The sequence below is a fragment of the Triticum aestivum genome, chromosome 7D (genome assembly GCF_018294505.1).
Source record: "Triticum aestivum cultivar Chinese Spring chromosome 7D, IWGSC CS RefSeq v2.1, whole genome shotgun sequence".
Taxonomy (NCBI): Eukaryota; Viridiplantae; Streptophyta; class Magnoliopsida; order Poales; family Poaceae; genus Triticum; species Triticum aestivum.
In genome coordinates this window covers 72,383,400-72,392,796 of record NC_057814.1, presented here as the reverse complement: position 1 = coordinate 72,392,796, position 9,397 = coordinate 72,383,400, and the positions used below count along the sequence as shown (strand labels likewise).

At 47.6% G+C, this 9,397-nt stretch overlaps 1 protein-coding gene across 1 annotated transcript; it reads right to left on the bottom strand.

Moving 5' to 3' along the window:
* Nucleotides 1–5,208: 5,208 nt before the first annotated feature.
* LOC123168114 (uncharacterized) lies at nt 5,209–9,141 on the bottom strand. The gene is made up of 7 exons (XM_044585981.1): nt 8,594–9,141; nt 7,968–8,086; nt 7,768–7,809; nt 7,510–7,626; nt 6,737–7,023; nt 6,530–6,649; nt 5,209–5,676 (listed from the first exon to the last, which is right to left on the bottom strand). Exons 1-5 carry the CDS (start codon nt 9,044–9,046, stop codon nt 6,999–7,001), a joined length of 756 nt encoding a protein of 251 aa, XP_044441916.1. The 5' UTR covers nt 9,047–9,141; the 3' UTR covers nt 5,209–5,676; nt 6,530–6,649; nt 6,737–6,998.
* Between the last annotated feature and the right edge of the window lie 256 nt (nt 9,142–9,397).

Sequence of the window (9,397 nt, the reverse complement as noted above, 5' to 3'; positions counted from 1 at the left end):
TCCATGCTAGGCGCTGCACAGGTCTGTAGCTATCCAGAGAGCCACAGAAGGTAGGCCTCCAGTTTGAGGCAATAAATTCGCTAAGTGTTTGTGCAGCGCCTAGCCTGGAGGCGTCGCACTATACTGTGCAACGCCTACCGCGCAGGCGCTGCACTGTAGAGTGTGGCGCCTCCGGGCTAGGCGCTGCACAGGTCTGTAGCTATGCAGATGTAGATTGCAGCGCCCAGATGTGAAGTAGCAAGCAAACACATAGCAAGCAAACAACTGTGAAAAGAACATATGCACGAAGTACTTCATGACACATAGTTGTTCATAACACATAGTACTTCACGACACATAGTACTTCACGACACATAGTAGTTGACAACCAAATCGAGGAGGAGACATAGTAGTTCACCGCACATAGTAGTTCTTACAACCAAATCGAGGAGGAGACATAGTAGTTCACCGCACATAGTAGTTCTTACAACCAAATCGAGGAGGAGACATAGTAGTTCATCGCACATAGTAGTTCTTACAACCAAATCGAGGAGGAGACATAGTAGTTCACGGCACATAGTAGTTGACAACCAAATCGAAGAGGAGACATAGTAGTTCACAACCAAATCGAAGAGGATGACATAGCTCTATTGCGTAGAGCAAGGCCCCTTTCCCTTCTTCTTCTTCCTCTCTTCTTCCTCTTCCTCCTCCCTTTTTCTTATGAGGTGAGCCTCCTTAACCACCCTCTCCATGAATATCTGCTTCTCCCTCTCTTCTTTTTCAGCTGCAATTGCCCAAAGCTTCATGGTTCTTTCTTCAAAATCCTGTCGACGCTTCTTTTGTGCCTCCTCAACTTTCCTCATCAACGCTTGCTCCCTAGCGCGCATCGCATTTGCCGCAGTCTGTTTTCGCTTCCTCTCGTTCTCAAGCTCCTCTTCCTTCTTCTTCTTTAGCTTGGCTGCATCCTCCTCTCTAAGCTTCTTCGCAGCCTTCTCCCACCATCCCGCCATCTCATCTTCGCCATCCTCCTTCATCGTTGGTTTGTTGGGTTGGGAAGCCGCCATACCTACAATGAGTGAAACATAATGGTTAGTAAGGACAATAAGAACAAATGGAAGCACATATGAAAAAGAAGAACATATGAAAAAACAAGAACATATGATACATTATAGTTAGTGAGGAACATACGGAAACGGTCCATCTAGGTATCCAAACATTCCTCTATAACGAACTTGCGCTTGTCCATCACCACGGCCAAGTCCACCACCAAGGCCAAGACCATCACCAAGGCCGAGACCATCACCACGGCCATTACCACCACGTCGAGCTCTACCACCACCACGGCCTAGACCACCACCACCACCTCTACCACCACCACGGCCTCTTGTAAGTCCAAGTTGTGCCGGCCTCTTTGTTGCCTAGATCCTCTTTGGCTAACACTTGGTTGGCTAGGCACTTGTTGGCTACCACTTGGTTGTCTTGGCACTTGTTGGCTACCACTAGGTTGGCTACCACTTGGTTGGCTTGGCACTTGTTGGCTACCACTAGGTTGGCTACCACTAGGTTGGCTACCACTTGGTTGGCTACCACTTGGTTGGCTCCCTTGTGTAGCTCCTTGTTGGCTTGTGCTTGCATCATTTTTCTTGGACCTTTTCCTTTGTTTCGTACATTTTCTTTTGTTGTGGCCATGACCTTTGCACTCCCCACAACGGGAGCTCTCACGAGGCTCTTGGAATTGGTCGTTGCCCGCTTCGCGGCGCCCACCATGGCCCCATCCGTCCATGTCGCCTCTAAGACGCTTTGTCTTACGTCTACCCCGTTTAACAACCTTCAACTCCGGATCCGGCCATAGTTGAACTCCATGATACTCCGGCCATTGTGATTGGTCAAAGTATGGGTGAAAGCGGGGAGCCCATGTTTTCTTGACCGTCATGATTGAGAACTCCGACTCCCTCACGGTGCGTGGGTGATTGATGTCCACATTCCTAACGCGACCGGCGGCATACAAATGTGAGCATGGGAGATGAAGCAACAATGGCCTCCCGCAAGTGCAATCACATTGTGTTAACGACACCTTGAAAGCCCAACCTCCATGTTGCCGGCCATCGTTTGTGGTTCCTCCTGGCTCTTTCACTTCGTACTTCCACTCTTCGTTGTCATATAATATAGTTTCTTCTGAGTCCGCCTTCCGTGATTGAAATACCAACCATTCATCAACTTTGGGTGGGAACTTGTACTTGTACTTCCGTGGGTTCTCACCCGCTATCTGTGCATCGGTTTCCATCGAGTACTTTACAAAGTACGCATTCATCTTGTCAAATGTGTATTGAACTATTGCCGTCACGGGTAATCCACGTGCACCTTTGAGCACCCTATTGAAGCATTCGGCCATATTGCTTGTCATTTGACCGTATCTCCGGCCATCTTCATCAAAAGCACGTGCCCACTTGTTCCGGTATTGAATGTGCCTATTGAGAAAATCTTGACCCCCGGGATCAAGTTTTTTGTGTGCGAGCAATTTGTTGTACAAAGTGGTGAAGCGCTTATCGGAGAAAGCGAGACAACAATATTGAAGATCATCGGCCAACTCCTTAAGGCCACATGCCCTATAGAAGTTCGAACAAAAGTGCCTCATGCACCATCGATGGTCCAACGGAGCATGCCCGGGAATGTCAATCTCCACCGCGTTAAGAATTCCTTGATTCCGATCCGATATGACACAAATTTCCCTTTCAGCGGGTAACACCTTCGTCCTCAAAAGATGTAGAAACCACTCCCAGTTGTCATTGTTTTCCACCTCAACCAAAGCAAATGCCAATGGCAACACCCGGTTATTGGCATCACTTGCTATCGCAACCAACAAGGTGCCCTTGTATTGTCCGGTCAAGAACGTGCCATCAATTGCGATGACCGGCCTACAATGTTCGAAAGCCCTCACACATTGCTCGAACGCCCAAAAAGCACGACCAAATACTCTGACTTTCCTTCCTTCATGAACCGTTGTTTGGTGCCCATGAGGCTTGACCACATGAACCATGCCCGGGTTTGTCGCGGCCATGGCTAACAACAACCTAGGGATTCGGTTGTATGCTTCCTCCCATGTACCATACAACATCTTAAATGCGGCTTGCTTCGCCTTCCATGCCTTGCCGTATTTCACCTTTTAATGAAAGATGGCTTTCACAAGGTCAATGACATGTTGGACGCTCATTGTTGGAAGTGTGGATATTGAGTTGGAGAGCCTGTAAGCGATGAAATCGGACGTGAGTTGTTTGTGGTCTTCGGACACAATCTTGCCATCCACCCTTTTGCCTTGGCACATGTGAGTTGGCACACAACTCACTACATGCCAAGTAGGACCTCCTTTCCATGGTCTTGCACGCACAATCCACGGACAACCGCCACGGCGTCTTGCCACTCCTTGTTGGACCTCCTTTCCACGACCTCTACCACCACCACGGCCTCTTGTAAGTCCAAGTTGGACCTCCTTTCATCTTCACATGCACATGCAACCGTGTAGCGCACATTGACGTCCGAGTGCACCACCTTGTGTGGACGATAATGCGTAACCGAGTAGTTGTCGAGCCACATCTTCAAATCCAACAAGCTGTCGAACTTAGAACCTTTAGCAATCCGGTTCTTGTCGTCTACCAAATCACGGTGAGAGCTTGGCCTAACCCCAAGAGCTACACATTGGCCACCATCTACCACGGCTTCATCCGCGAGACTAACATCCTTGAACAATGTAGTCCGGTGATCCCGACCAAATACCTTCTCGAAAGCTTCGGCCTCCTTCACCGTGAACCCCTCCGCATCAACTTGTTCATCGGGACCATCGTCATCCGAGTCCGATGCATATGCACGGGAAAAAGGGATGGAATGGTCCATTGTCTCTTGCAAATGATATTTGTCGAGATCACCCACATTGTTGTCATGGAGATCAACTTCATTGTCATCGTCCGCATACTCATCATTGTCCTCTTGCAAAGATTCATCTTGGTTGTTTCTACACGGGCTCAATGTTGGCCTCACTTCTTCGGTCAAAAGAGGTTCAACAATTTCATCTCGCTTCAAGGGTGGGGGGCTACTAGCAACCAAAGGGGAGGGGTTCCGGTTCAAGTCCAAATGCAAACTTGAATCAACCTTCTTCGTTGCAATAACTCAAGAGCCTTGTCTAGTGATTCGGCCACCGTCTCCTTGTATGCAACCCAACGTTGCTCCGAGTTGACACGCATTGTCTTCCAACGGATGTGCATTCCAAAACCAACATTATGCCTTCCCTCCAACTCAATGATATCACTAGGGTCCATCCAATTCAAATCTTTCCTAACTTGTTGCAAGAGCTCCGCATAGCTAGGACTACTATCAAACACCATGTCAAGCTCATCCGGGTCCGGTTCTTTATTGCCTTTCAAAAAAGCGTCTTTGTCCCCATGAGGAACAAACACACATGTTCTTCCCATCCCTATAAGCATTCAAAGAACACAAGGTAACATTGCTTCCATGAGTACTAATCCATGGATTAACACGGAATACAAACCCTAATGTATATATGAAACAACAACCCTAACCCTAACCATAACCCTAACCCTAACCATAACCATAACCCTAACCATAACCCTAGCCCTAAACCTAACCCTAGCACCAACATAAGAACACCCATAAGAATAACCCTAGCATACTAACAAAGCCTAATCATAGAAATTGGCTAACAAACATCTCACATCTCCATGCAAATCTCTAGATCCTAACAAAACTAGGGTTTCCCCAAACTAGCAACAAATGAGCAATGGGAGAACTTTACTTGGATCAAAACAAGGGGATCGGAGATTATTACCTTGAGGGAGGGTTTGACTTCGAAATCCACGGACAAATTCTTCAAATTTTCAAGATTTGGAAGAAGATTTGAGAGGGGGAGAGAGTGGGAGAGGGGGCAAACCTTGGGGAGAGAGTGAGAGAGTGTGTGGTGGGGGTGGGGGTGGGGTAGGGGGGCCCAGCCAAGTGGCTGGATAAGTCACAGTGCAGCGCCTAGCCGCTAGGCGCTGCACATTACATGTGCGGCGCCTAGCTCGGAGGCGTTGCACTACTGGGTGCGGGCCCATTGGCTGCCACGGTGGACAGAGGTTCAACGCCCCAGAGCTAGGCGCTGCACCGTAGGGTGGGGCGCCGGCGTGGCGGGCGCTACACAAAAGGGTCAGGGGTGTGAAATAGTTTCGCACCCAGTTCATTCTGTGATTTTATTTCGTTTCGAGGTCAAATTGTCAAATTTGCCTTCTCAGCAATACCAGCAAAAAGGAAACCCACCTATCTCCTGTCATCTAGTTGGGATATCTATCATGGTGGCAAAACTTGAACTACAAACAATCCGGCAGGCATTCGATAGGGCCCAAAGTCTGCAAGCAGGCATTAGAAACAATTCAGCAGGCATTCGACCATACGACCCAACGTTTGCAAGCAGCACAGCGCCTCTGCCTAAATAATCTAACCAACCTTCCTTGCCCCACTTCATGGCCTACTGTTGCTGGATTCGCCGAGGCGGGCGATGAGCTGATAGATGGCAGCCGTCAGCCTGTTGTTTGACTCCACCACAACAGCGTTAGACTCTAGCACTCTGCCATGCGATGCAACCACAGCTGCGTTGGAGGCGATCAACTCTTCAGTAGTCCTTGCTCTAGTCCTTGGGGGTACTGCCTGTACCTGCAGAAACAACGGCGGCTTCAGCGGTTGGCATATATACGAAAAAACAAGAGTTACATCTCTGGAGATCATGGATGCCAACATATTATTGTTAAGCTACATGCATGTTCTTGTAGTAGATGTATCATTCAAGATAGGAAAATATATTTGGCAAACGCTCTAAACCAATCATAACCCACGTGTGGCGTGGCGTCCAATCAAGCTGTCAAACACGCTGCTGTGATCCACCTCGGACGTGCGTGCAAGTAGGCCATTTGCATCCTTACTTTGCGGTACAGATCCTATCCACCCCCTGGCTCTGCCCCCTCCAGATTCCAGTAAAACAACTTCACATCTTCACCGTCGTATCTAAAAATCTTCCATTATACACTATAGTTGTAATGAAAATAAAAATGAACGGTTTCTAAGTCGATACTACTATGTGAGAACTACTTGCAAGCTTCTGCAAAGATGTGATAAGCGAAGGCCCGTCTCTCTCTCTCTCTCTCAGGCTGGTGCTTCTGGTGGCTTGTTAATCACTAGATAGATAAGCCATCATCTGGCCTTTTTTTTTCTATTCACCAATGCACATACTACTGCCTATGTCACCCAACATATTATCAGCTCGGGAGTCGGGACTGTGCCTAATAATATCAGCATATGTAGGCACCATTTGGACATGTATGTAAAGCTTCATAAGGAAAAGGTTATATTTTAGGTCTGCAAGGTGGAGGAATGAGAAGCTCAAAGCACAAAAGAAGTCTGGCTCAGCACATGAGCTCTTTGGCAAGCAGGATGTATTAGTACATTGCATTATCAGTTAAGGAACAAGAAGAAACACAATGTAAAAGCAAAAGGCGTCTGCAACAATTACCTCATTTGCCACTGGTTTGGCAGGCCATTCAAATATATGGCATGTGTTATCAATGGTGTAACGCCTTCTACTCCATAAATTTCCTTTGACGACAAATTTGTTTATGGTAACGCCGGAGACCTATATGATAACCAAGATGGTCACTGGAAATTTCATACCACAAGCAAAATGACAAGAGACAAAAAATTTGTTCAAAATGTTCCATACCTTTAACTTAGACGGACCATGCTCTTTTAGTATCCTTCGAGATGAGGTGTATTCAGGAGTTATCGAAAGTGCATCCACACTGCTTTGAGGTACAACGGCAACAACACCTTGAGCAGTATCATTTATAGCAGTCACTTCATTTTCAAGTAGCTGAAAGATTTGACGGTTCTGCAGAAGCCCTAAGATTTGATTTTCAGTTGCCCATCCCTGATTGCTGTTCAAACTTTCTCTGAGATCATTTGCAATTGCAAACCCATGGACCTCAGAATTTTCTAGGGCAGCAAGACCTAAAGGTTTAAACTAGTTAGCAGATGTATCAACACAATTTGACATACTAAAACAATTGTGCTTTGTGCCATGATCCAGTTAAAAGTGGCTATACTCAAACTATTACTCATAGCACCGGAAAGAAGAGAACATAGAGTAACATGCATGCCCCGAGATATAAATATTTGTAGGCTGATATTCTAATGGAAAATACATCAGATATGTAATACTTTGGTACGCACTAGGGACCTTAAGCTTGAACCGAGTTGCAGATCCAGGATCATTATCACCCCCCTGAGGAATGGAAGATCCATGTAATGTATTATTATCACCCCCCCCCAAGGTATTGAAGATCAATGTAATGTATCATTATGAATCTCCTGAGATATTGAAGATCCATGCAATGTATTATTATCACCCCCCTAAGGTATTGAAGATCAATGTAATGTATCATTATGAATCTCCTGAGATATTGAAGATCCATGCAATATATCATTACGAATCACCTGAGATATGGAAGATCCATGTAATGTATCATTATGAATTCCCTGATACAATGAAGAGCCAGATCCAAGTAAAGTATCATTCTCAGGGTTGGGTTGATTGGTGTGAACATTCTCATCCTAGACACAAGCAGATCGCAACAAGTAATTAACACGAAAAGAAGCAATTCCAAAAATGAAAAGAACTAGAAAATAAATACAGATTTTTTCCTTAGATCCTTCACTTTGCACAATTACGGAAGGGTAAACCTCCTCATTTACCTCATTTTCATGTTCAGGCTGGAAGGTATCAGCAGGGGGTACCTGCATCAAACACCACATTATTCAAATGGAGAAGTACGTTCAAACAAATACTTGACACGACCATGCAGCCGTCCGCACAAGCCACAGACATTTGTGTATATTCGAGAAAACAGTTGGCAGCATTGAACTATAACAAGGGCAAGGCATTGACATATCACCTGGGATATGGAAGATCCATGTAATGTATCATTATGAATTCCCTGATACAATGAAGAGCCAGATCCAGGTAAAGTATATCATTCTCAGGGTTGGGTTGATTGGTGTGAACATTCTCATCCTAGAGACAAGCAGATCGCAACAAGTAATTAACACGAAAAGAAGCAATTCCAAGAATGAAAAGAACTAGAAAATAAATACAGATTTTTTCTAGAGCCCCAAAAGTTTGCCTAGCAATTGTCCAAACAAGTGCAGTAAGTTCTGGCCAATTGTAGGCCGATCTCACTCCAAAACTGCCCTGTCAAAGCGGTTGTAGAGGATCTCACCAACCATCTCAAACTAACAACGGGATCACCGCAAATGATCGTTGGCTCCTCAACCTGGGATTGCTGTCCCACCATATCCAGCCTGACGACCTCCCATGCACATATATACACGGGTGACACGCTAATTTTGGTTTCGCATGCACTACACACGCACCTTAAGCGAATTCTGGATGAACTTCACCCGCAGCTAACAGGCCTCGTCATAAATTTCCACAAGAAGGTTCCAGTCCCACTCTCCCACTCCCAATCTCAACATGAGCAAAGTAGGAAACAGAGCAATACTAGCAAATTAACATTACTACCTGGCGTAACTGTTGAGCAAATCGGAGGTTGTTGGCCAGAATCATCGCGTCGAACTCTGCTTCGGCGTCCGGATCCACATCCTCCTCCTCCACGGTTGTCAGCAGGATGTCGACGCCGATGTCGAAGCCCTGAGCGGCTATCTCTGCCACCGTCAGGACCAGAGGTACCCCCATCCCCTCCGCCACGAAGCTAGCAGAGGACCCCTCAACCTCCGCCCCGACCACGGAGCCCCCACCCGCCTTGGAAGACGCCTCCGCCTGGGCCTTGGACGGCTTGGCCACCGAGCCCGCGGTCACCCCCGCCAGGACGCCACCCCGGACCCCCTCCGCCTCACGCTCAGAGCCCCGGGTAACCCCCGTCACCTCCGCCCCGGCCTCGGAGCCCCCGCCCATCTCCCAGGACGCCGTCGCCGACTCGTCGTCCCCCGGATCCCCGTTCCCCTGACGATCCATGGGCCTCTCCTCGATCACCTCGCCGCCGCCGCCTCCCGTTCCTCTCCCCCCTTCTCCCACCTTCGATTTTACAAGGGTTTAGCTTAGGGATTTGGGTTTAGTGGCGTGGCGTGGCGGAGAGTATTTAACCAAAAACTACCACTCTACGTTTTTTTGCAAAAACTACCAAATTTGTCCTAAACCGTGGCAAAAAACTACCAAGTCGCGAAAGCGCTCGCTTCGCCCGCGCTAACCCCGAATCTGACCGGTTGGGCCCGCGAATCAGTTGCCACGCAGGCTAACGGTCGGCCGCCGCGCGTTGACGGCCGTTAACGGCCCGTCCGCTGTCGGAACGACGGCTGTCGGTGGGCC

Excerpts from the sequence above, each read along its gene's own strand:
- LOC123168114 (XM_044585981.1), bottom strand. The coding sequence starts at position 9,046 with ATGGATCGTCAGGGGAACGGGGATCCGGGGGACGACGAGTCGGCGACG. Across the intron at positions 7,810-7,967 it reads ATGGATCTTCCATATCCCAG|GTACCCCCTGCTGATACCTT; the intron begins GTGATATGTCAA and ends TGTTTGATGCAG. Across the intron at positions 7,024-7,509 it reads ATGGATCTTCCATATCTCAG|GTCTTGCTGCCCTAGAAAAT; the intron begins GTGATTCGTAAT and ends TTAAACCTTTAG.